Source organism: Vigna umbellata, chromosome 7 (genome assembly GCF_029865625.1).
Source record: "Vigna umbellata cultivar VRB3 chromosome 7, Vumbellata_1.0, whole genome shotgun sequence".
In the NCBI taxonomy this organism is placed as follows: domain Eukaryota; kingdom Viridiplantae; phylum Streptophyta; class Magnoliopsida; order Fabales; family Fabaceae; genus Vigna; species Vigna umbellata.
In genome coordinates this window covers 32,831,311-32,857,530 of record NC_142171.1, presented here as the reverse complement: position 1 = coordinate 32,857,530, position 26,220 = coordinate 32,831,311, and the positions used below count along the sequence as shown (strand labels likewise).

Genomic DNA, 26,220 nt, shown 5'->3' with positions numbered 1-26,220 from the left:
TTCTTCTAGCGGGCAACTACCACCTTTAGCTGCCCGCACTCATTCACCAGCCGGTCATAGTTCGCCCGGGCATCGCGAAGCCGATCCGTGGCTTCGGCTAATTCCTCCTTGACATCATCAAGCTCGGCTTGAAGCTCGTCATTCTTCTTATCAGACTCGTCTTGAGCCATCAGGACTTGCTCCATGGCCGCTCGAAGATCCTCAATAACCTTCTTCTCAACGAGTAGCTCGGCCCGGACGTCTCCAGCTCCCCTACGATCAGCAAACTCCCTGAGATACCAAGCCATAGAAGCCGCCCAGGTAGACATTTCCAGCATTGCATTAGTCAACTCCACCTCCGACAGCGGCTCGATTAATGTCCGGTGTATAGAACTCATATGAAAATTCATTCGTTCACTCATGTTGAACGCAGGGCTGAAAACCCCATCTGGAAGCGACCGAGAGGAGAACCTCTCTTTTCCTTTACGCCCCTACTTAGAGGTCGATCAGGAGGAAGACCCTTTTTTCTCCTTACGCCCTTTCTTGGAAGCAAATCTATCCCCCTCTTTGTGCCCCTTCCTCTTCCTAACAAAGCGTTGGGCAGAAGTGGTAGCCGCTTCAGATGAGGGATCTACGAATACGGTCGGAAGGCTATGTGGGGGCTCGCTTCCCGTAGTGGCAGCGACGCCTTCAGGAACATTAATGGCTAGAGTAGCCTTGTAGCCGGTCGGAGGAACTGTCGGTATCCGGCTGGTAGAAGATGCACGTTTGATGATAGGAGGACGGAGAGCGGACTGGGTGACCCGTTCTCAGATGCTCGAAGAGATAGCACCGACTCCTTTCCTCGAAGCCATGAAGTTAGATTTGTGGGGAGGGGGAGCAGACATGATATCTGACAAAAACATGAAAATTCAGTTAAGTTAACACCGACCTATTGAAAAAGACAAACTGAACATAAAATACCATATCGAACGCCTTTCGTTCACAATCCTCATGACGAAGGCATTTGACTAAGTTGCGGGCAGAGAGGCGACGAGAGAGAGCGTTGATAGTTCGAACGGCTTCCAAGTTGACCGAGTTCATCGTACCGACCGAGTAGGCTTTTATTTTCTTGGGGTTCCTTGTCCAATGAAAAGGGAACAAAGGATTTCCCGTCGCATCATGAAACTCATGACGGTCGACTTCGTCAATGATGATTTTAAAAAATTGATTCTTGAAATTCTTGTAAGAATCAGAATAAGGACGGAAGAGGGTTCTATCTTTGTTGGACGTCAAAGAAACCCAACCACCCTTCGGGAGCGGGCGAACGTCGAAATAATGAAAGAAAACCGGGATCGTCGGGGTTATTCCAATCGCCGAACACATCGCCAAAAACGCCTGGATGGTCGCCCAAGCATTCATATGTAGCTGTGCAGGGGCAACGTTCAACTCCCGGAGAACGACCATTTGAAACTTAGTAAAAGGCACCCAAATACAGAGTTGATCGAAAAAATTGGCGTACATAAAGAAGAGGTTTAATACCTCTTTTGGTCCCTCGATAGGGGGCAAATGTTCAATTGCGTCCTACGTTTTTTAAGAAGTTCAATGTGGTCCCAACTTGTGAAAAAAGAGTACAATTAAATCCTTTTTGGTAACGGCGTTAATTTTTTAACGGGCTAGCTGACAGGTGTACTGAAGTTTGCAACGTGTGTAGGGAAGGTTACCACGTGGCTGTGTTTAGGGTTTACAACATGGCTGTGTGAGGCAACAGTGTTCTTACATTGCAATGTTTTTTTTTCTTTCTTTTTTTTTTGAAAGCTGGATCAGAAACAGTCCCAAGGCCTTTTCGTTCTTAAACCCTTATATATATATATATATATATATATATATATATATATATATATATATATATATATCCCCATCAAACCACCCAAAACTCATTATTTATAATTGTGCCACAAGGTTAAAGCGAATTTACAAACAAATATACAGTTAAATTACCAAGAAATAATCTACTTAAGTTCATCAAAATATCATTTCCAGTACTTGGAATATTGAATTTACAATAAATCATTACAAACAGTCGTCGGTGATTAAGTTTCAAATGTGAACATTTAATGCCTGTGAGAATTGTTCATCTTAGAATTACAAAGAATTCTAAGATAATTCATCCTGCATATAGATAATTCTATCTTTCAGACCAACTAGGCTACTACAGACAACTAACTAATTGATGAAATTACAAAGAATAAATCCCTTGCATGCTTTTCAGAGTGAGAATTGCTCATCTTAGAATTGGAATCCAACTCCTAACGGTGTGAATGCATCAATTAGAACCCAGGTGAGATTCCAATATACCGGAGGCGCTCACCTCCGCCCAGACGGCCACCGCGCCACTGCTTCTTCGAATCAGCTACCGCGCCATCACCCCTACCGGTCTCGGCGTCGACGGCGACCTCAAGCGCCACCAGAACCACTACCGCTAGCCACAGCCTCAGATCCCCTTTTCCTCCTTGCTCATCTCCGCGCGTGAGAGCGTCTCCCATCTTGCGTCCTCGCCGCCGCTGCCGACGACGGCCTTCGCGAGTTGCAGCGCAAAGCGCCAAACTCTCCCATCTCTTTCTCTTCTTTATTCGCAAAAGGGGGCAATTTGTTTCCTTCTTCTCCGCATTTGGGAACGGCAACCCATGGAGGGTTTTGCCTCCGCTGCACGTGCGCCACCACTAGGTTACACATGTTTACCCTCACATAGCCACGTATTAACCTCACACAGCCACGTATTAACCTTCCCTAAACACGTTGCAAACTTCAGTACACCCTGTCAGTTGGCCCGTTAAAAAATTAACGTCGTTACCAAAAAGGATTTAATTGCACACTTTTTACACAAGTTGGGACCACATTGAACTTCTTAAAAAACGTAGGACACAATTGAACATTTGCCCCCTTTCGAGGGACCAAAAGAGGTATTAAACCTAAAGAAGAAATCGTCCAAACTCGACCCCTTCCCATGATAAACTCACTCGTTCCGTAGGCTTACTCCCGCCCGTATCAATCGGGAATCCTCCACGTCTCTGAAAATGTAGAGTCGACCGATTCTCCACGTTAACGCCTTTTTAGTACCATACTCTGATGCAAACAAACTGGCATCGTGTGGTGCCCAGTCGTACCCCGGAATAACAGTCCCGTCGTCGTCCGGTTCCAATGGCGCGTCATCTACGGGAATACCACCCTTGAGAAGATGGTTGGGTATCCCTAAGATAATCCTTTTATCCACATCCATGGGGGAGTTAGGCTCCGACGACTGATCCTCATTATTTACAGGAGAGCGTAACCCTAGTGGCCGGTCGGACTCTTCCAAAAAGGAGGACGACACCGAGCTCGGAGAAGAACCACGCTTGCCTTCACCGCCCGTCGACCCCTCGCCACTTCTGCCCAACGACTCCAAAGAAGACTCAACATGGACGACTGCCATTTATTACCTGAGGGAAAAAAGAATGCTCTGAAAACAGAAGAAGAAGAGAGTGAAAATGACAGCGTTTTCACCCTCCTATTTATAGGAAAAATTTTGTAATCGTCGATACATCCTCACCGTCAAAATTCATCACGATTAACGGTCCAGATGGGGGGACGCTTCAACTTCCGCCTCTATGCGCACGACACGTGTATTCCCGCCCAAACCCATTTTCAAAAATTGGTGAGCAGAAGCCCAACAAAGTTGGGCTAGTAGCCAAGTTGCATGCCCTCCAGCCCAACGAGTGTCGAGGACGAACGGTCAACAACAGGAGCCCACACACCCATAACCAAGATATCAGTCGACCTTAAACCCAACGTTCGCTACGTGCACTAGGGCTTGGGGGGCTTGTGTACCATACTGACCGGACGGTCCAAAAAAGGCAATGCTGTATCAACCTAGCCGGACGATTATACTAAACCGGCCGGTAGGTTCTCTAGGTCATTAAGACCATGATTAAGGTAAATAGCAATTAGAGCTATTGAACTAGAATTGGGCCGTGATTAACTTTCACTAATCCCAAGCCCACGACGAACACTATAAATACAGGTCAAAGGTAAGTGGTAGATAGGTTGCATTTACTGCACATTTATTACTGTTCTATTGAATTGTCGAACGGTTCGTATACTGACTTTGGCATCGGAGGATATTTGATAGGTTCCCTCCCGAACGGAAGAGCAAGACAACGGAGCTTGGAGAGAGACCGGACGACAAGAAGGCAAATTGTGATGGAGTTTGGTTACTCAACCCCATAACCAAAACAATAAGTTTTCCTATACCTTGGTCAATCAGAATGTTTTAGCTGCAACCTTAAAACACCACCAATATTCTTTTACACTAAGAGTTTCCCGTTGCTCTCTCTCTTTTTCTCCCAAAACGCCAATCTCCTTTCTTTCTTTATTTTGTCTCTTTGATTTAGAGTTTCTACGGTTTCTAAACATCAAATCACCCATTTCTCTATATCTTAATATTTATGAATCAACCCAACTCTTTCTCTACTATTTTCTTACGTATGATAATACATTTTATTCTAATTTATTATGATTTTATCAATAATATATATTATTATTATCTAGCCATAATATCTAATTATATATAATAATATCTCATGTCATTTAAAATATTTACAATAACTAATAATAATAATATTTTTTTTAATATCTAAATTCACTAAGATTATATATCTTATTTTCTTTAGACAGTTTCTGTTTTTTTATTAATATATAAAAAATAATTATATATTTTTATTAATATATAAAAAATAATTATATATATAAATATATCAGAAAAATAAAAAGTATAATTGAACATCAGTCAACTCGTTTAGAAGCCTTATGACCAACATACCTCACCTTCAAATTTGCGGGGCACATCTACTTTGTTAAATTGAGTTGAAGGGGTAATTCTGTAAATTATCACTGTTTCAAATTAAAAAAAAGTAATCAAGAAAAGAAACTGAAATATGAGAAAACAGAAGAGAGTATAACACAAGCGCAAACCTTTCTTTCTGGTTTACTTTATTATGTAAATATGAATATAAATATAAGCAAATATTCATACTTTTGCAGTTCACTTTATATCTGCACTTTATTTTGTTCTGAATTCTTCTTCTCTGTTTCCTCCTTCCTTCCTTTCGTTTTCTTTTTCACATGTGTTTGCTTTTCTACTTAGTTTCCTTTCTCCCTCGAAGTTCTTTCTCTGAATAAGCTTCAACAATGGCTGACATTACCCACCCGCCAATGGAACAGCTTCAGGACCTCGAGTACTGCATAGACTCCAATCCTCCATGGGGTATCTTGTTTTGTTCCTCTTTCTCCCTCATTATTGGGTTTGTTTGTTTTCAACATTCCACACAGAATTCACACTCATGCTAAACTCAAAAAGGGTCCTTCTCTTTCAAACTTGCTTATTTCAGTCCTCATTTTACACTTTATTTTTCGTTTCAAATGTTCCTTTCCATCCCAAAACAAGAGTTTGTTAGTGTGACCTGTGTAAGCTTTTTCCTTTTTCTATTTGCGACCTCCTTGACGACGCTTTCTTAGGCAAGTTGATTCCTTTTACGGTAAAGAACTCCAATGGGTTGAAGAAATGAGTGAAAGCTCTTTTCTTTACGTGAATTGAAGCTCTTTCGTGTGTTGGGGTTTTCTGTGATATGTCACTTAACGTTTGTTAGAAGTGTAAGACTATGCTGTTACATTAGTCCCGAAAATGTGGATTTACAGTTCAAAACTTTATGTTGTCGTTTTGATAGAGTGAGACTCTGCACTTTTCTGTTACACTGTTTTTTTAAACATGTTCTTTTATTAGAACCTATTCTTCTTTCTGTTTGGCTATGATTGCTCAGGAGGTTATTCTTTTATTTGAAACAGTGATAAGTAATAACCATACAAAAATAAAACTATTAATCATGACCTTATATTGCAGTTACCATTATGCCCTGTCATTTTAAAACAATTTCTACTACTGTAACAATGTCTTGAAAGTTATGGCCCGCCTTATACTAATGTATTCTTTACGCACATTTTTTTGAATTGTTTTTCTATTGTTTTGATGTTCTGGGGTTCTTGGATTTTTTCAATGGGTTATCTGAAACTAGTTAAGTTTGTGGGACATGGTACACTGCAGCTAAGAACTGAAGGATCTAGTCTGTTCTGTTACGATGAAAATGAAAAATATATGATGATTTTAATTTTCATGACCTTACGTTAAGTGCTGCACCGGCAGTAACTTCCTTGGAATTTGGATACTCCTTTTTCTCAGTTATGAAAAAAGAAGACAATTTTTTTTTTCTGTGGCATGATCCTCCGTTAATTATGTTGTTGTCCAACAGTTTTGTTCAAAAGACTTGTACTTTTTCTAAGGTCACTCTCGTGCTATTCACTAAACGATGAAATTTTGAGATCCATTTCTCAGCTGGTTCTTTAAAGAGTTAGTATACTTATAGTAAGCTCCTTTATTTATTTTTGCTTGTTGAAAATAAAATATATGTTTTTTTCTTTCATTTGGTCCTTTGCTAGAGAAAGTAGGTTTAACTTTTCTGATGGTTCTATGAGGAGAATAAATATGGAAGATAGATCAATAGAATTTAAACGTCTTCAGTTTTCAACAAGTGGGTATCTCTTAAGGCTCATGATACATTGTTCATGAGAAGTGAGTATCTAGGGCCACTTCTGATTTTGAAAACTAAACCTTATTTTTTGTGCTAAAGTAATAGACAAATTCTCCAGTGTCGGGGATGGTGATATTGCAATCGGTCTGATGTTCTGCATAATTTAAAGGATATATTTTGAAAGTTAAAATCTACAGTTTGGGGGGTGATTCTCTTACATTCTAATTGTTGCTACCGAGAAATCAATTATCTATTACTTTTCTACTTCCCTCACTGAATAACTTGTATCGCAGTGGAAACTATCCTATTAGCATTTCAAAATTATATATTGATGCTTGGCACAAGTGTGATGATCCCTTCAATGCTTGTTCCAGCTATGGGAGGAAGTTCTGTAAGTTGAATTTGTGTTATTTAGTTTAGATGTTCTTCATTCACAAAGTGACACTTAGACATGCATTTAGTCTTCTAGGATTTAATCTTTTTTGTCCAATTTTATTCTAAGCGGTTTTTTCTTTTCATGTTAATATTTTTGGAAGGGATCATATTTAGTAGGATCCAACATTTCATGTGTAAATCACTTGTTTCTTTTCATAGTCATTTGATACCGATTTTAAATGTTACTTATTTTGTTTCTTGTTTAAACAGGGTGACAAGGCGCAAGTAATACAGACACTGCTTTTTGTAGCCGGTATTAACACACTTCTCCAAGCACTCTTTGGAACGAGACTTCCAGCTGTAGTTGGAGGCTCGTTTGCATATGTAATTCCAATTGCTTATATTATTAGTGACTCGTCCTTGCAGCGAATTAATGATCCTCATGAAGTAAGTTTCCTGCTCTATCTATTCATTTTCTTTTTATATTTTGAAAAACATAAATTTAAATATTGGCTTTTAATTCTTAGCATTAAACGACTGATCAAGAAGCATCAATTGCACAGATAATTTTTCTGTGCTCTCTTTCTTCACGAATTTTGGATACGTGATGGGTATGCTCTAAATGTTTTTTGGAAACTGCCATTTTAAAAGTTTCATAGAAGCCATTCGATGTTTGTTCAGAATTTAACCTTCTTAGTAAACATCGATGAATAATAATTTGGAAGGGAAAATAGGAGAATTTTAGTTGCAAATATGCTAATTGTTGATGAGCTGGTGTTAGTATATATGAACTTTTGTTTAATCCATATTATGAGGTTGTGCATGACTGGTAGAATCCCATGCTTTTAAGTAGTGCTGTCAAAACGGATTGGAACCTGTGAGCCAACCCGGCCCATCACAGGTTTAGGTCGGGTTAGGTTAAAAAAAATTTGAGATATCGATACGAACCAATTTTGACCCGGCTCACTAAGAACCCGGCACACCCGGGTTGAACCCTTGGTAAGTCGGGTTGGTTCACCAACCCACCTAATTTTTTTAATAGGTATTTTTTGTTGGATTAGTCATTTTACAAAATATTGAAAAATATTGAAATGGAGGCTAGTGAGGAATTACTTTTGTATGGAATAATTAATCAACATGAAAAATCCACAAATTTATACTTAGTAACTCAATTTTTATGTGAAAACAAATTTGAATCACTAGGAAGCTACTCAAAATTTTGTTGAGAAGATTTTGTGATATCTTTGTGTGAATAAAATATTATGTTTGATTGATCATAAATATAATTTAAGATTCTTCCTTTATTTAGATTTGAATTAGATTTTTTTTTAATTGAAAAACAAAACTTGTAATTAAGTGAGTAAGTGAGGCAACCCATTTAACCCATCAACCGTGATGGACTGGATCGAATTCAAATTTTTTCCATGATAAGTGAACTAGGTTAGATTGACTCACTAAGTAACTAACCCGTGATGGGTCGAGCCGGGTAACCCAATTTGACAGTACTAATTTTAAGCATCATGTTTGATTTTGGGGGTTGAAATAGCCGTCTACGGATTTTGGATGTGATGGATGACAGATATTCTCCGAATGCATTTTTGGGAAACAACCATTTCAGAGGTCACAGAAGCCCGAATTTGATATTCTGCACTAACATCTTACAATAATAATTCAAAAGGGAAAATAGGAGGATTATAGTTGGGGATATGCCAATTGTTAATCAACTCTAAAATTACTTGCCAGTATTTATGAAATTCATTGAATCCATATGACGAGTTTTAGATGACTTGTAGAATCCCAGGGTTTTAAAGCATCATGGTACTAGGGAAGTCCCAAATCATCAAACTTGACTTTAGTCTCAATTTTTAATAGGTTTTCTGGTTTAAAATTATATGTTCCAGTGACGTGAACTAGATGTTTGGATAGATCATATTGGCAACCAAAACTAATTTGGGGATCTTCCATAAAGTTATTGAAGTTTTCTTTGAAATATACTTAAAATAATTTCTTATTTGATAGGGTATTGAAAGAGATCTTGCAATCTGATTGGTTTGCAGAGATTTTTACAAACCATGCGCGCTATACAAGGAGCTCTAATTGTGGCCTCTAGTATTCAGATAGTCCTCGGTTACAGCCAAATATGGGGTCTTTTCTCAAGGTATTTTAGTTGCTTGTGTTCAAAATTAGAAAATAGTAAAACAAGTTTTCAAGCATTTATTATATGTATTTCTCCAGATTTTTCAGTCCTCTTGGCATGGCACCTGTTGTTGGATTGGTTGGATTAGGGTTCATTCAACGAGGATTTCCTGCGGTAGGTGTGGCTCAATCTATTTTATTTTTCATGGTTGTTAACACTTACAAAATGGTGTGGCTCAATATATTTTATTTTTCATGGTTGGAAACGCTTACAGAATGATCTAAAGATGTAGCTATTTAAATGTCTATCTTAGAACTCTAATACCATTCTGATAAGCATCTTAGCACTTGGAGAACTCACCCTTAAAAGCTAGCAGTTAACAGAGGAGAACCAAATACTTGAATACTCCACTGAGCATCACATACTATTTGATGTGGGGGTTTAGGCACCCATAATATCAAAGTTTAATCTAGATTGTCTCCCTGAAAACATTGCATAATTTGGCAACTAGTACTAGTGTGGACAGAGTTTTCTTTAGAAAAATATTTGATTAACCATGCTCACTATAGCCTGATAAAAACAATATTTCCATACTATTTTTCATAACTTTCTTTATTACTTTTGGTTTCAGTTGGGGAACTGTGTAGAAATTGGCATACCAATGCTGTTGTTGATTGTTGGGTTGTCACAAGTAAGTGATTTAGTATAACCAGAAAATGGTGTTCACAAAATTATTAAAAATTTTCCTTCAGGCAAGCTAATTTGGTGTAATTTGCAGTATCTAAAGCATGTGAGACTGTATAGAGACATTCCTATCTTTGAGCGTTTTCCTGTTTTGATTTGTGTCACAATTGTTTGGATATACTCTGTCATCTTGACTGCCAGTGGAGCTTATAGGCACAAAGCCACCATAACACAGAACAGTTGTCGCACAGACAGAGCTAATTTGATATCTACTGCACCATGGTACCCTGAAAAACTAATTTTGTATAATCGATTTTCATTTGTTTTGGCGAGTTCTAAGTTTACTTATTTTCGTAAATCTAATAGGTTCATGTTACCATATCCTCTCCAATGGGGTCCACCCACTTTTTCTGCTGGTCATTCATTTGCAATGATGTCTGCAGTTATTGTATCAATGGTGGAGGTACCTTTTTCCTTCCTAGTAGTTTCTTATGTTGTTCCCCTTCCCAGACAACTGTTATTTGGGTTTGCTTTTGCCTATCTTCAGATCAGAACATTACTATATTGCTTCTATAACTTGATTATGACAGTATTCTCATCTTGAAACCTGCTTAAGTTGTTGTAAAGTATTTTACCCCCAATCATGGTTAGTAGAGACAAAGTAATACTTTCAGAGGAGATTTATAATCATAACAAGAATCCCTTCCTTCATTTGGTTGAATTTCCAACAATGGCTTGACGATACAATTTTCATGCAGTCAACTGGTGCATACAAGGCAGCATCTCGTTTGGCAATTGCTACTCCACCTCCTGCTTATGTGTTGAGTCGAGGCATTGGTTGGCAGGTAAGTTTACTTTGACAAGGGGAGGGCATGTTTGAACAAACATCCATGTAAGGATTTATGAGAGAAAAAGATAACAAAAGAGATGAAACAAGTTTTCCATTTGCTAAAATTAGCTCATGTACAAGTTAAAACATAAAAGCTTAATTAAGTTTTAAGTTCCTTATAAATTTAATTATTTTCAATTAAATCCTTATTAAAAAAATTTGTTCTATTGAGTGCCTAGAATTTTTAACTAGGGTGATATGGTCATTATCTTGCATTTTCATGTTTCCACATGAAAGATAAAAAATAACATTTTGGATATGCAATACAACTAAATTTTTTGATGAGAACTCAATTGAAAATATCCAAATTTATGAAGAACTTAAAATATAATTATGACATTTTTTATTTTCCATGTGGAGACATGTAACCAATGATAATGCAAGGTAATGGTCATGTTACGTCATTGACGGAAAAATCAATTGGCAGATACTCAAATAAAAAATATAAAACTTTTGGACACACAGTAACAGAGACCCTATTGAAAATACCCAACTTTATGAAAGACTTAAAACTTAATAAAGCGGAACATAAAATTTTACAAAAGTCATGAGAGAACTTTTGCATTAGCTAATTTTAACATTTGGTGAAACTTATTTCATTTTTTCCCTCTTATTTCTCTTTTCTAGAAGTCCTTATAGAGAAGTTTGGTGAAACAAACCCCTAGTTAATTATAGTAATAATAATTATAGATGTATCTAAGAGATTATTTTGTTTATTTAAGGGGATTGGTATCTTGCTTGACGGTCTCTATGGAACTGGAACAGGTTCCACTGTATCTGTGTAAGTTGCCCAATAGGAATCGCTAATACTAGTTTGATCCCTGAATATGACCGTTAAATCTTTCTATGATAGCTTGATGAGCTTTGATGATTGGTTAGGGAAAATGTGGGACTCCTTGGTCTAACCCGTGTTGGAAGTCGCAGAGTTGTTCAAATTTCAGCTGGTTTTATGATATTTTTCTCTACTTTAGGTAAGTATTGATGTTTCAGACACAAGTTTTGACTATGATAAGAGCAATCTGGTTCCAAATCATTTGATCAATCAAAGTTGTTTCACTTGTATTACAACAGTAGGCAATGAGAGAAAAGAAGACAGTTTTGCTTACATGATCTTGTGCTTTGTTTCACTTGTATTACCACCTGCAGGAAAGTTTGGAGCTGTGTTTGCATCCATTCCCTTCCCGATATTTGCTGCAATATATTGTGTTGTGTTTGGCCTTGTTGGTAAGTACTGAGATTGCATTGTAACAAGCTGTTCCTGCTCATATATTCACTAATGCTTTTCCATACTCATCAGCTGCAGTTGGCATATCATTTCTTCAGTTCACAAACATGAACTCTATGAGAAACCTTATTATCACCGGGCTCACACTGTTCCTCGGAATATCCGTCCCTCATTTTTTCAATCAATATTGGACCAGTTCACACCACGGTCCTGTTCATACTAATGCTGGATGGGTGAGTGTTTGTTAATAGCTATGGACCTTTACATTTGTAATGAGCAAAATCGATTTCTTCCCCTTTCATGATTTCTCATAACTACTAGCTTTGCTAGTTACTCACATTAGGACCAATGTTTTAGGCTTTCCTAGTTACTATCACTAGGATAAATCATTGTCGTAATTATAGTAACTAGAGAAGTTAATGATTACAACAAAAGAATTTCCTCACTATATTGACTACTGTCACATTGTCTTAATTAGTAGTTTTGTCTAAATGCTAGAATGATACTTTTTATTAATTGCAGTTCAATGCTTTCTTGAACACCATATTCTCGTCGCCGGCAACGGTAGGTTTGATCGTGGCAGTGTTCCTTGACAACACTCTTGAGGTTGAGAGGTCGAAGAAGGACCGAGGAATGCCGTGGTGGGTGAAGTTTAGAACATTTAGAGGTGACAACAGAAACGAAGAATTCTACACTTTGCCTTTTAATCTCAACAGGTTCTTCCCTCCTACATGATGGAAAATGAGAACCAGCCAAGGTAGTTTAGGTTTTCTTTGAGTTGCACATTCCAGAATTCGTTATGACTAACAAATGCTGTTCTTCCTTTATCAACACCCGATTTTTTTGTTGACCATCTAAAACCTTGGTCCAGCAGAGGATTGTAAAGCATTTGGGACTATGCTGTGTAGATTCAATAAAGTAGAATCAGAAGTAAATTTATGAATAACAACTTGTATGCCAACAATTGAATTTAGTCGATTTACTTTATTAATATCATGGCATGGTTTGGAAGGTAACTTTGCCTATGGTTGCATAGTTTATTTAAACTGTGTTTCTTGGATCTCAAATGATTCTTGAGTCTCTTTCATTTATTCTGAAATAGGATTTCTAAAATGTTCTATATATTCTAAGAATGAATGGAAGTCTGTCCAAGAATTTTATAAGGCGCAGGAATAAAAGTCTTGGGTTGAAGAAAGTTGTTTATACTACTTTTTGTGGATATACCCTCTGAAACTGATACTACTTTTTCCAAATAAATTCAGCTAAACATGTATTTTGTTATATTTGTCTTTTGGTTAGTTAGTTCATCATCAAAAGTTATTTCTGCTTTATACTATTCTTGTATACAATGTTTTGTGGAAAACATTTTATCGGAAGGTATGATCGTGTTTCAAAAATTTCGAACAGAATCATGTGTTGGTTAAGATTCAATCGAATTTAGAAGAAGGCTTAGATGTAATTTGTAGACTTTTATAGTGATGTGAATTCAAGTACATTAATGAAGTATTGTTTTGTCTCAAAAGAAGTATTGGTGGATTAAGATAAAAATGCGTATATAAACTATTATTTGTTTTATCTTTTAAGTGATATTATACTTTTTGGACTTATTAGAATATATGCTTAGGTTTGCTTAATTTAAAGTTTCAAAATTATATTACTTGCCATTAAATAATTTTTTTTTTCTTATTTTTCAAGTCATGTAAAAAAATATGGATAATCATGTCAAAAGTTGAATGAAGTCATGAAAACCTAAAAATTGAAGAATCTAAATTGCTTAATGTACTGTATAGACCGATCTACGTCATTCGGTCGGTCAACTACATAGAAAGTCAACTTCGAAAATCTCAAACAGTTAGTCGAACGGTCACCAACCGACTTAGTAACCTTTCGGTATGTTGCACATCAATAATTTCACAATTTGATTAACAAGGTAAAAACATGCTTAGATGACATTGGATAGTGATTAGACCAACCTTAATCAAAAGTTCATTTCAAAACCTATAAATACAGAGGTAAGATAAAGAGATAGGTGATTGTATTTATTGAGGATTTAAGACTTAACTGTGACAACAGATCAGTAGAACTATAAAACTGACTTGAAGAGAGATAAACTAAGATAAGTAATTGGTTAAAAGTGTGAAGGTATAATTCTCAACCATTTTGGCGCCCACCGTGGGGCCCGAGAACGAACAAGAAAACTCAATGGTGACCACGAGAAATATGGGAGATGAGAAGGATCCGATGGAGTTTATTAGGGAGATGCAAGCTCAAATGCAAGCACAAATGTAAAAGATGCAGCGAAAACATGATGCCGAGATAGCCGCACTTTAGGCGGTGCATGCTGTCACCCAGTTGGAGCAATCTACTCAACACTCGGTATCTCTGATTCCAACCCCATCGAAAGACAATGATCATGGGGATGGACCAAGCATGGCCGGGCAAGCAATGAGTAGGACTGGCCAGGAAGCCAGCAGGGTTAACCGAGATAATAAGGGGGAAAGAGAGGCAAATAACAAGGCAACTAAGGTACCCGTCCCAATCAGAACCGTCCAGGCGGAAAGTCTGCTGCCTTTCACCACCGCTATCATGGAGGCCCCTATGCCTGAGAAGTCAACACCTCCAATGTTCGAAAAGTATGATGGGTCGACCGATCCGAACGATCACTTTCTGTCCTTTGTGAATTCCATGGCGTTTTACTCGTCGAGCAACCTGGTGATGTGCAGATCGTTTTCTCTATCCCTTAAAGGGGAAGCGATGACGTGGTATGACACTCTTCCTCGAATACGGTAGACTGTTTTGCCACCGTTTAGTCCCTCTTCGGCAAGCAGTACGCTTCTAGGCGTGTCTAGGGGCTAACACAGCTCGCTTTGATTAGTACCAAGTAGGAGAAGGAAGAGTCTTTAAAGATTTTTATGAAAAGGTATAATAAGACACACATCAACCCCTGAGTTTGTAATACCCTTGAAATTTGTTGTAATTAAGATACTAGATATTTTTGAAATAAAAAAATAATTTTATGTATAAATGCTACAGTAAAATGCTTCAGTAAAATACGTATAGTGCTACAGTAAAATATGTACAGTGCTACAGTAAAAATACCTCGTGAATCATGTGTTTCTACAGTACTGCTACAGGAAAATGTAGTACAAGCTACAATACCACTACAGTGAATAGTAGTACAGCTACAGTATTGCTACAATATTGTAGTACAGTTGCAGTACTGCTATAGGGAATAGTAAAATGAATAGTAAAAATGAATAGTAAAATTTTTTTTGCTATAAATAGCAAAGGGGGGAAGGTTGAAAATTTACACAAAAAACTCAGAAAAATTTTGAGAGAAGAGAGTTGGAAGAATTTCTAGTTGCAAAGGGGACATTCTGGAAGTTTTTGGGGAACGAGGAGATTAAGTCTGTAATAGAGGTAAGGGAAGCCACTCTTGAATCTTGAGTATACAATACTTTGCTTTTGTCTAATCCTAAAGCTTGAATATGGAGTATTTTGTTTCTGGATGATCTTGAATTTTGAATGAGAACATGCTTCTGTGATGAGACCCAAGTTTGATGGTTGTAAAACGTGATATTGATTCTGTTATGCTAATTGTACGTTATTATTACTTAGAACATTTAGTTATTCCTTTTGCAATTTTGGAAGGATGAGAAGTTGTCTAACCGGCTCTGCCAGATTCAACTTCTTGTTTCCCCAAACCTTTTATTGTTTCTTATCTCTTTATATTGTATTTTTGGAAGGACGAGAAGTTGTCTAACCGGCTCTGCCAGATTCAACTTCTTAGTTCCCCAGACCTTTTATTTCTTATTTATTTATATTGTATTTTTGGAAGGATGGGAAGTTGTCTAACCGGCTCTGCCAGATTCAACTTCTTGTTTTTCTAGAAATTTTATTGTTTTATCTATTTTTTTTATTGCATCTTTCTGGAAGGATGGGAAGTTGTCTAACCGGCTCTGCCAGATTCAACTTCTTGTTTCCCTTGAACTTTTATATTAAGATTATTTTGATGGCAGGGGAGCTAATCCTTTCTTACATATGATATTTATACATATTATGATCATGAATATGAGTTATGAACATGTTAAAATTTTGGTAATGGTAGTTATCTATTCACTTGTGTAAATTTAGTTTTCATGATTATAATTTTTCTTATTTTCGAGTTACTGTGGTAAAACATTCCTTTTAATTGTTTTTACCGTTGGATTTAGCTAAAATTTTAATATATGAATCCTAAGACCTATTTCTTCATTTTGATCGTTCGGATCATTAATTAAGAGTCTATACTTGGAGAAATAAGTTCTGCATGTTTGAGTAAATTAATTACCCTTATTATTGTGTTACTGAGTCCTCTCGGTAAAATATAGATTTTGTTCTATTTGACCGTTAGATCAACCTGAAAATTTGATATATGATTCCTAAGATATATTACTATAATTTGACCGTTCGGATTCATAATTAGAAGTCTATGTGTTGAGAAATAAATTTCGAAATTTTGAAAAGTATGATGAACACTATATTTTTGTTCTTAAGTTATTATGGTAAAAACTTCATATATATTTCATTTACCGTTACATTGAGCCCAAACTTTTATATGTAGTTCCTAAGATATGTTGATGTATTTTGGCTGATCTATGACCTTTGATTGGTGAAAATATGTTGAGTTATACTCGTTATGGGAAAAACGAGTTTATAATATGAAGTATGATATCTGGCAATATGTTTAATTTATTGACACCAAAACGGGTTATTGTCAATTTATGATTAAAGAATGAACATGATTGAGTTAGGTGGATAAGAGGGTATGAATTGTTGATTTTATGAAATGTTGGAGTGGATATAAGAAATCATTACTTATGAAATGATGTTTACTACTGGGAGTAGTATGTTCGGTTTATACCATGAGAGCTTGATATGAGCAAAGTAACACCCGAGGTTTATGAAAGCAGGAAAAAAGCGGTCTGACCATAAGGCTTTGACATAAACATATGATTCGTAAGTTTTATAGAAGCAGGCAGAGAGAGGTCTGACCATAAGGCTTCAGAAAGTAAGACATAGTATACAGGTAAGGCTTAAGGAAGCAGGCAGAGAGCGGTCTGACCATAAGGCTTCGTGAGTAAGCATGGTATACTTGTAAGGTTTATGAAAATGAGAAAGATGATTTTGAAGAAGTTAAGAAAAAAAATGAATTAATGACATCGGGATAATGGTATTTATAAATTGCAGAAATACATGATTGAAACATTTATATTATAAGTAAGTTTAATGATTGTATGATATGGTTGGCTTACCCTTATTTTTTTGTGCCATGATCATATAACTCATGTTATATGTGAGCAGATAATGTTGCAGATGCGGTTGAAAAAGCTTAGAGATGATGAGAAAGATGCGGGGAAAAACTTTCAGGGATTTTTGTAAAAAGAATAAATTTGCATTGGAAAAATATGTTGTGTAAGACTTATAAGTTTAATTTCGAATTTATGTTAAGTGGTGAAGACTATATTGTTTAAAGTTTGTAAGTTTGGAATTGTACTTTGGAAGAATTGAAATAAAGTTTGATTGTTTATATCAGATATCAAATTAATTTAGTCTTTACTACCAGTAATACCCTTTAAATTATTTGGGTGTTACATAGTCACTAGTGCAGAAAGGGGTTTTAACGTCTCCCAATAGACGTCCGTCCACAAAAGCCCCAACGTATATAATTGACCGGTGGCATATTAGTAAATAAGTGGAACTGTAGACGTCCGTCCTGGGGCTAGCCGGACGTCTATAATGTTATGAACGTCCGTCCTTGGAGACGGACGTTTATAGGCTGAACAAAGTGAACACGTGTCAGCCCTTTGGACGTCCGTCCTTGGTCGCGACGGACGTTTATAATGTTATGGACGTCCGTCCTGGGGGACGGACGTTTAATAGGCTGAACTAGTAAACACCTATGAGCTCTTTGAACGTCCGTCCTTGCCCGAGACGGACGTTTAAACTTGAGTGAACGTCCGTCCTAGGTGACGGACGTTTATTGTGCTGAACAGTGAAAATCCATGTGCAGGCTTTGAACGTCCGTCCCTGGCTGAGACGGACGTGTATACTTGAGTGAACGTCCGTCCTAAGTGACGGACGTTCATTAGGCTGAACAGTGAAAATCCATGTGCAGGCTTTGAACGTCCGTCCGTGGCCGAGACGGACGTTTATACTTGAGTGAATGTCCGTCGTAAGTGACGAACGTTCATTTGGCTGAACAGTGAAAACCATTTGCAGGCTTTGAACGTCCGTCCCTGGCCGAGACGGACGTTTATACTTGAGTGAACGTCCGTCTTAAGTGACGGACGTTCATTTGGCTGAACAGTGGAAACCATTTGCAGGCTTTGAACGTCCGTCCCTGGCCGAGATGGACGTTTATACTCTAGCGAACGTCCGTCCTCGGAGACGGACGTTAAAAGGCTGAACGTTTATAGTTGAACGTTATACCCATTGCAGCCCTTAGACGTCCGTCTCAGGGGGACGGACGTCTACGAGGCTGAACGTTTCAATTTCCCAAGTAGGGAACTTACACGTCCGTTTTGGGAGGGCTCGGACGTCTATAATAAACACAGACGTTTGTGCCCCTATAACGGACGTTTAAGGTACTGACAGGGTGGTTGGATATTTAATTCTCTTCAGGCCCTCAACGTCAGTCCTACGAGGGCACGGACGTCTATAATATTATAGACGTCCGAGCCCGTATAACGGACGTTTAATGTACTGACAGGGGTGGTTGGATATTTAATTCTCTTCAGGTCCAGAGACGTCCCATATGCGGGGCCCGACGTTTAGACTATTATAGACGTCCGAGCCCTCGTAGGACGGACGTTGAGGATCTGCCATGGGGAGTTGAAACGTTCAGTTTGTTCAATATAATAGACGTCAGCTCCCCAAAACGGACGTTTATCATATTACAGACGTCGGCCCCCCCAAGGACGGACGTTTAAACCCACCCGCGAATATCATTTTTAAATCATCAAAGACGTCACATTAGTGACGAACCTGACGTCTATACTCTTATAGACGTCCGTCCACAAGCTCGCCAGACGTCTAAGAGTATAATATCGTGCTCCCGCGAACCAGTGACCAGTTAACGTTTGGAAACGCACTGTTCATCGTCTTCCTCCGCAAAACGCTGCTGCGCCATTGATTTCCAGGTGAGTTTTCTCGTTTTTGGACCGTTTAAATTCATTTTCAATCCGATTACATTGCTCTGTGATGAAATACCTTTGATTTGAACCGATTAAAAATCGTTTTCGGTCCGTTTTTTTGTAGACTCTTGCGTGTTCTTGGAGGCTTCTTTGACTGTTTTTGGACTGCGTTTTAGGCCGTTCACTCCTCCGTTTTCATCATTTTCATTTCGAATCTACTTTCCAGGTTAGCTTGTTGGTTGAAATTTTGTTGTATGCATGTAATTGAGTTTTGTGAATGCACGTTTTTTACTGTAAAATGTGACTGCGTAATTGGCTTTTGAATATATCTGTATTAGTTGTGTATTATATAAGTATCAAATCATTGAGTGACACTTAGTTCTCGTTTGAAATTTAAGACAAACGATTAATCTTTTAATCGTTTGTGTTAAATTTTGAATTGTCCGATTGGACAGTTTGAGAAAATTAATTTCCATAATTTGCAATTCCATGTCATTTGGAGTTTAAGGATAAGATTGATAAAATTTCGGTTCAGTACTTGTGTTGTTCTCCGGATGCATATTTGATTGTGGTCATCGTTGACTACTCTCATTTCGTGTATTTCGGAGACCAATGCGAAATGCTGCCGAAATCTTATCAATTTTATGATGTAGACTTCAATGCACGTGGCTGATATAATTATGAAAATTAGTTTTTTTGAATGGGTAGGGCCTAACCTTGTGAGAGTTAAAACACTTGAACTAATGATTTTACGAACATAGTATGGATCGAAGCTGGATGAAGGAACGTCGCATCAGTGAAGAGTATGAGAAGGGTGTTTCAAAGTTCTTGCAATACGTTGAACAAAATGCTAAGTCCGTCAACGGGAAATATTTTTGTCCTTGTGTGCGTTGTCTTAATCAAATACGGCAAGACTTAGGCAATGTGCGTGACCATCTATTCATGTACGGCATAATGAGGACTTATACCGTTTGGACTTGGCATGGAGAACTACTGGAGCAGCAAACCACGTCACGAGGAACGGATTATGTGGAAGAATGGATGAGTGACCATTTAGAGGACATGATACGTGATGTCGGTGAAGAAAATTTTGTAAGGGCTAATTTGTATGATTCTCTTATTAATGATTCAGAGCAACCGTTGTTCCCAGGATGCTCGAACTTTACACGTCTGTCTTCAACTTTAAAATTATTTAGTTTAAAAGCAAGGAATGGATGGACCGATAAAAGTTTCACCGAGTTGTTGGAGTTGTTGAAGGAGATGCTTCCAGAAAATAATACTCTACCTATTCGTAATTACGAGGCCAAAAAAATTTTATGTCCAATGGGTCTTGAATATCGAAAGATACATGCTTGTCCTAATGATTGTGTTTTGTACACAAAGGAGTTTGCTTCGTTAAAGTATTGTCCAACATGTGGTTTATCCCGTTTTAAAAAGAAATCTGACAGAGTCACTGGTGATGAAGGTAATGATGGTGCACCTGCTAAGGTGATGTGGTATTTGCCTATAATACCTAGGTTCAAACGTATGTTCTCTGTTAAAGAAGATGCAAAGAACCTTAAATGGCACTCTGACGAAAGAAAGTGCGATAATCTTCTTCGACACCCTGCTGATTCTCCACAATGGAAAAAGATTGATGACAAATTTCCTGAATTTGGTGCAGATCCAAGAAACTTAAGGCTTGCACTTGCAACTGATGGTATGAATCCTTATGGAAACTTAAGTAGCAAACACAGTTCGTGGCCAGTTATGTTGATGATTTACAATCTTTCTCCTTCGTTGTGCATGAAGAGAAAATATGTGATGTTGTCCATGATGATATCGGGTCCTAGACAACCTGGAAATGACATTGATGTTTACTTAGCACCTTTAATTGATGATTTGAAATTGTTGTGGGAAGAAGGCATCGACGTGTTTGACTCACATGTTCAGGAACAGTTTCGTTTGCGTGCAATGTTGTTTTGCACTATAAATGATTTCCCAGCATATGGAAACTTGAGCGGTTATAGTGTTAAAGGTCATTTTGCATGTCCCATATGTGAAGAAAACACTAGTTACCTTCAGTTGAAGCATGGTCAGAAGACAGTATATACAAGACATCGAAAATTTCTTCCTCGTAATCATCCTTATCGTAGATTGAAAAAAGCATTTAATGGAAGTGCTGAGGATGAGGTTGTGTGCAGACCCCGGAATGGTGAAGAGGTGTACAACGAAGTGAAAAACATTGACATTGTGTTTGGAAAACATCATAAAAGTACCTATGCAAAGAACATCTGGAAGAAACGATCGATATTTTTTAAGCTTCCATATTGGTGTGAACTTGATGTTAGACATTGTATTGATGTGATGCACGTTGAAAAAAATGTTTGTGACAGTGTTATCGGAACTTTATTAAACGTCAAAGGGAAGACCAAAGACGGAATAAAAGCAAGACAAGATTTGGCTGACATGGGAATCCGATCTGAGTTACATCCACAGATAATAGGAAGACGCACCTATCTGCCCCCAGCCTGTCACACACTTTCCAAAAAAGAAAAACAAAGTTTTTGTAACTGTTTAAGAAGTGTGAAGGTTCCGCAAGGTTATTCTTCAAACATTAGTAACCTTGTGTCTATGCAAGACTTAAAGCTAGTTGGTTTAAAGTCTCACGATTGTCATGTATTGATGCAACAGTTGTTACCAGTTGTTATTCGAGGTATATTACCTCCTTCTGTTAGGGGTATTCTGACACGTCTGAGTTTTTTCTTTAATGCCATTTGCAAGAAAGTTGTTGACCCTCGAAGTTTAGATGAATTGGAAAATGAGGGAATAAGACTACTATGTCAATTGGAGATGTATTTTCCACCTTCCTTTTTTGACATCATGGTACATTTGATTGTTCATCTAGTCAGAGAAATTCGAATATGTGGGCCGGTCTTCTTAAGGTGGATGTACCCAGTTGAAAGATACATGAAGATCTTAAAGGGATATGTCAAGAATCAGTATAGACCAGAAGCTTCAATCATAGAGCGATACGTTGCAGAAGAAGCCATTGAATTTTGTTCAAGTTATATGCCATCTTGTGAACCCGTCGGTCTTCCGAAGAGCAAAAATGAAGGAAAATGTGAAGGTAAGGGTGTTCGAGGTGTGAGAATTCAAAGTGTTAGCAGAAAAGAAATTGACCAAGCTCATTTGTACGTCTTAAACAACACTGTTGATGTGATTCCTTACATTTCTGACCACGTTAATGAAATAAAGGCAGCAAACCCAAAAATGAGTGAAAAATGGCATCTTAATGAACATGTGAAAACCTTCTTGGGATGGTTTAAGAAAAAGATGTATGCGACTCCACATGTTTCTGAAACTTTATTGAGGTTATCTCGTGGGCCGAACACAGAGGTCATTACATATGGTGGGTACTATATAAACAATATTTCATTTCAGACAAAGGTAGAAGATGACAAAAGCAGAGTTCAAAATAGTGGCGTCACACTACAAGCTGAGGCTGTGCACTTTGCTAGTTCTAAAGACAAAAATCCAATCACAGCATCCATCAGTTATTTTGGAATAATACAAGAAATATGGGAAGTTGATTACGTTACTTTTAGAGTACCAGTTTTCAAGTGTAAATGGGTTGATATAAATTCTGGTGTCATGATGGATGACCTTGGTTTCACATTGGTAGACTTGAACAAGATGAATTACACTGATGAACCATTTATCATGGCTAGTCAAGCAAGACAAATATTCTACGTAAGTGATCCATCGAATAACAAATGGTCAGTGGTTTTAGAAGGTAGAAACATGCATGGACATGAGGATGACGATTCTCTTGATATACTTGAGACAACATCTGTTGCATGTAGACCCACTGAAGACCCAGTTGATGACGTTGCCGATGTAATGCAGGCAATTCGTAGTGATCACAACGAAGGCATTTGGGAAAAAACAATTAATTAATAGGTTAATATTTTCACTTTTATTGACTTTATATGTATGTTCATCATAATTGAATTATTACTAACGTTGTATAATTTTTTTAGGTATGTCGGCCTCAGACTCAGGATCGGGAAAGAGCAGACGTGGACGAGGCGTCACCCGAGTGGCAGATGTGACATCCGGACGCGTGGATGGTCAGAGGAGGCATGTTGACATTGACCCCAGATCAGGTCATCCATCAGGGCCAAATGCTGATAGGTTTAGGAGTTATCTGGGCAAGTTAGCAAAAAGTCATGTCTCTATCCTTCATGCATGTTGGGATGACGTCCCAGAGGTCGACAAGAACCTCTTATGGCAAGATGTTCAGGTATGTTTATACTTCATGCAATTTGTGATATACTTATCTGTTATGTTTTCTTTTGGTAACAAGTTTTTGGTTTTAAACAGCAACATTTTGATATTCCAAACACAATGCAAATCAGAAAGAAAGTGTTATCGCATATAGCGATAAGATGGAGGGATTTCAAGACAAGGCTGACACGACTATATGTCTTTGGAGATAGACAACATGAAAATCCATCTCAGCATTATACCTTCACAGAGGAGGATTAGATGCAGTTTCGTGCATCTAGAGAGTCTGAGGAATGGAAGGTATGTTTCTTAAGATCGCCTTTCATTGAGTTTTTATGATTATACACTTACTTATATACATGGTTTCACAGGATAAAAGGTTAGCCGCCCAAGAAAGACAAAAGTTAAACGACGCACCCCACTTGTTATCACGAGGTGGATATGCAAAATTGGAGAAGAAACTGAGAAAGTCTAAAGCCGATGCCTTGGGACTTGAGTCGCCCGACCTAGCACCTGCACCTGCTAGGTACGAGTTGTGGAAGGCTGCTCGGACTAAATCTGATGGGAACATGACATCTTCCTCAGCTGCCTTGATCTCACAGAGAATTGTAAGTTCAAATTATAAGCAGTTATTTGATTGTGTATCTATCACAGCATGTCTTCTAAGTAACTTGGTTTTTTTATGTGCAGGATGAGTTGGTTGAGCAGCAGACTCAGGGCACATTTGCTGGCCAAGGTAGGGACGACATTCTGACAACGGCCATTGGAAGGCCCGAGCACCCAGGACGTGTACGTGGAGTTCCTGGGGCGATTGGTCTTCGTGAGTATTTTGGCCCTACACAGAAAACCCCCCAATCAATGAGTCAGGAGACACTGAGGCAGATGGATCTTCAATGGGAGGAAAGACTCAACCAAAGCATGAGATCAATGGAGCAACGATTCATGGAGCAGCTACAAGAACAAAAACAAATACAAAGAGCGCTTGAAGAAAAGCTGCATTCCATGACGCAAGGCGACATGGGGGTCGATGAAACTCCCACACCACCTCGTGTCAGCACTAAAGGATCATGCTCTGCTGTAGACCCCACTCAGTATAGCGGTCAATATGAGCTGTTGGTTGATGGGGATCCCCCACGCATTGTGGCTGTCGGACGAGTGCTTGAGGGAGGGGAGACCATTCATGGTGTTGCCATATTACCCCAGCACGTGCGTGTGACCATTGACGAGGTTCGGGATCCCCAGGCTCAGGTGCCTGTACCCACTCCAGAAATTAACTTTGTGGGGGAGGCCATAGGATCATTTATTGCATGGCCTAGAGCATTGATCATGTCCCACATCGCTACTCCACAGGTATAATGTCTTTTAAAATAGTATTTCTATGTTTATTCTTCATATAATTGTTGACAAAGCTTTGACGTAAATTCTTATCTTCAGTTCACACGTCCTCAGAAGCAGCCAATTCATGATACAGTCATACATGAAGATGATGAGATGGCTGAAGCGGAGGATGATCCTCTATCAAAGTTAGTGACAAAATTACCCAAATTAAAGAAAGCATCATTATAAGTCTACTGGGATTTGAGGGTATTTGGTCTTCCCCCACATGTGCCAGTTTATATCACATTTTCTGATGCATTGGAGGTGATTGGGGGAGACAGGATGTTGAATATTTCCATCATTCAACTGTGGTGCATGTAAGTTACTCAATTTGGTCTTTCATATTACTTTTATTTACATTGTTATATAGTTTCTAACAACTTAACTTTGTTGTTTTAGGTACATGGACACAATCGTTGTAGACCAAGGTCGGTCTTCCATGTACGGATTTGTTGAACCTCAGACCATTCAACCGTCTGGTAACACACTTCAAAACAGACAAGATTATTTGCAAACATGGATGGATGAGTCAAAAAGAGACGTATACCTTGTGCCATACATTGACGGGTAGGTGTTGTTATATGTGGTCAGTTTATTATTATAGTTTCGTTAATTAGTTGAATAACTATTTGTCCTTCGTGATAGGTCGCACTGGCAGCTGATGGTAATCCTTCCCAAACAATGTAAAATTATATTTTTTTGTTCGTTGCACAGGAGGATGAAAACTGAGTTGAGAACCATGCTTCAAGGGTAAGTGTTTCTCCAAAAATGACTTTGAATTTGATGTTCACCTTCAACTTTTATGATAAAATAGTCATATTAATTATACTTTGTGTTTTCAATCTGTACAGAGTTATTGGTAAATCTCGTGGTCAACTGGTTCAAGTTTTGTATCCAAAGGTTGTAAGTCATTTAACGTTTCCTTTTCATTTATGTTATTGAATGATCTAAATTCTTAACTATTTAGTTTGTTATTTTAGTGTAACCACCAGGTAGATTCATGGGAATGTGGCTTCTATGTGATGTGTTGGATTAAGACCATCATTCGAGCAGTCATTACAGATGACTGGAATGAGGTAATGATGTATACCTTCAATACATTACAAATCATATTCATCTACAACTATATATGAAACAATAATGAATCTTTGTTGAATTTTGCAGCGCTTCAAGACTACATCGCCTATTACAGAAGACACAATTAAACAGATAAGGCAGGAGTGGACCGCTTATCTTCTGCAAAGATGGAGTTAGGAATAGTTATATTTCTTGTTGAACATTGTTTAGTTTTTTAGTTAAAGTTTTATGTTGATAGTTTGGTAGTGGATTGAACTCCACATTAAGTAGAACTTTGTTTATATAAAACGCATTTTTATATTATTGCAAAATTGTTCTGGGACATTTTTCTGCTTTTCAGGTGTGGTTTTATTGAAAAAATAAACTAATTTTTAAAAAAAAAACGCCCAGTAGACGTCCGTTAGTGCACAGTCGGACGTCTACAGACGTCTGTC

At 37.9% G+C, this 26,220-nt stretch overlaps 2 protein-coding genes across 6 annotated transcripts; both read left to right on the top strand.

Annotated features, from left to right (window-relative positions):
* The first annotated feature begins 5,104 nt into the window (after window positions 1-5,104).
* On the top strand, window positions 5,105-12,905 carry LOC124835326 (nucleobase-ascorbate transporter 1). 4 transcript variants are annotated; one of them, XM_047310238.2, is made up of 14 exons: window positions 5,114-5,260; window positions 6,872-6,969; window positions 7,224-7,400; window positions 9,011-9,111; window positions 9,189-9,264; window positions 9,722-9,781; window positions 9,869-10,056; window positions 10,141-10,237; window positions 10,533-10,619; window positions 11,386-11,444; window positions 11,543-11,634; window positions 11,810-11,887; window positions 11,961-12,121; window positions 12,411-12,905. In XM_047310238.2, exons 1-14 carry the CDS (start codon window positions 5,185-5,187, stop codon window positions 12,621-12,623), a joined length of 1,563 nt encoding a protein of 520 aa, XP_047166194.1. In that variant the 5' UTR covers window positions 5,114-5,184; the 3' UTR covers window positions 12,624-12,905. The 4 variants fall into 4 exon arrangements, with proteins under 4 accessions (XP_087950235.1, XP_047166193.1, XP_047166194.1 ...); XM_088094109.1 differs by lacking the exon at window positions 11,386-11,444 and having other exon boundaries at window positions 5,105-5,260; window positions 12,411-12,552; XM_047310237.2 differs by having other exon boundaries at window positions 5,110-5,260; window positions 9,869-10,237.
* A 12,221-nt stretch (window positions 12,906-25,126) lies between these two features.
* Window positions 25,127-25,994, top strand: LOC148195763 (uncharacterized). Of its 2 annotated transcripts, XM_088094122.1 has the most exons (5): window positions 25,127-25,276; window positions 25,355-25,459; window positions 25,561-25,609; window positions 25,690-25,785; window positions 25,874-25,994. In XM_088094122.1, exons 1-5 carry the CDS (start codon window positions 25,149-25,151, stop codon window positions 25,961-25,963), a joined length of 468 nt encoding a protein of 155 aa, XP_087950248.1. In that variant the 5' UTR covers window positions 25,127-25,148; the 3' UTR covers window positions 25,964-25,994. The 2 variants fall into 2 exon arrangements, 1 of the variants encoding a protein (XP_087950248.1); XR_015780685.1 differs by having other exon boundaries at window positions 25,563-25,785.
* Window positions 25,995-26,220: the final 226 nt, after the last annotated feature.

Coding starts and splice junctions, on each gene's coding strand:
- LOC124835326 (XM_047310237.2), top strand. CDS start 5,185: ATGGCTGACATTACCCACCCGCCAATGGAACAGCTTCAGGACCTCGAG. Junction 9,265..9,721: donor TTCAACGAGGATTTCCTGCG/GTAGGTGTGGCT, acceptor TTTTGGTTTCAG/TTGGGGAACTGTGTAGAAAT. Junction 11,888..11,960: donor TGTTGTGTTTGGCCTTGTTG/GTAAGTACTGAG, acceptor CATACTCATCAG/CTGCAGTTGGCATATCATTT.
- LOC148195763 (XM_088094122.1), top strand. CDS start 25,149: ATGTACGGATTTGTTGAACCTCAGACCATTCAACCGTCTGGTAACACA. Junction 25,277..25,354: donor CTTGTGCCATACATTGACGG/GTAGGTGTTGTT, acceptor CCTTCGTGATAG/GTCGCACTGGCAGCTGATGG. Junction 25,610..25,689: donor TTCAAGTTTTGTATCCAAAG/GTTGTAAGTCAT, acceptor TTGTTATTTTAG/TGTAACCACCAGGTAGATTC.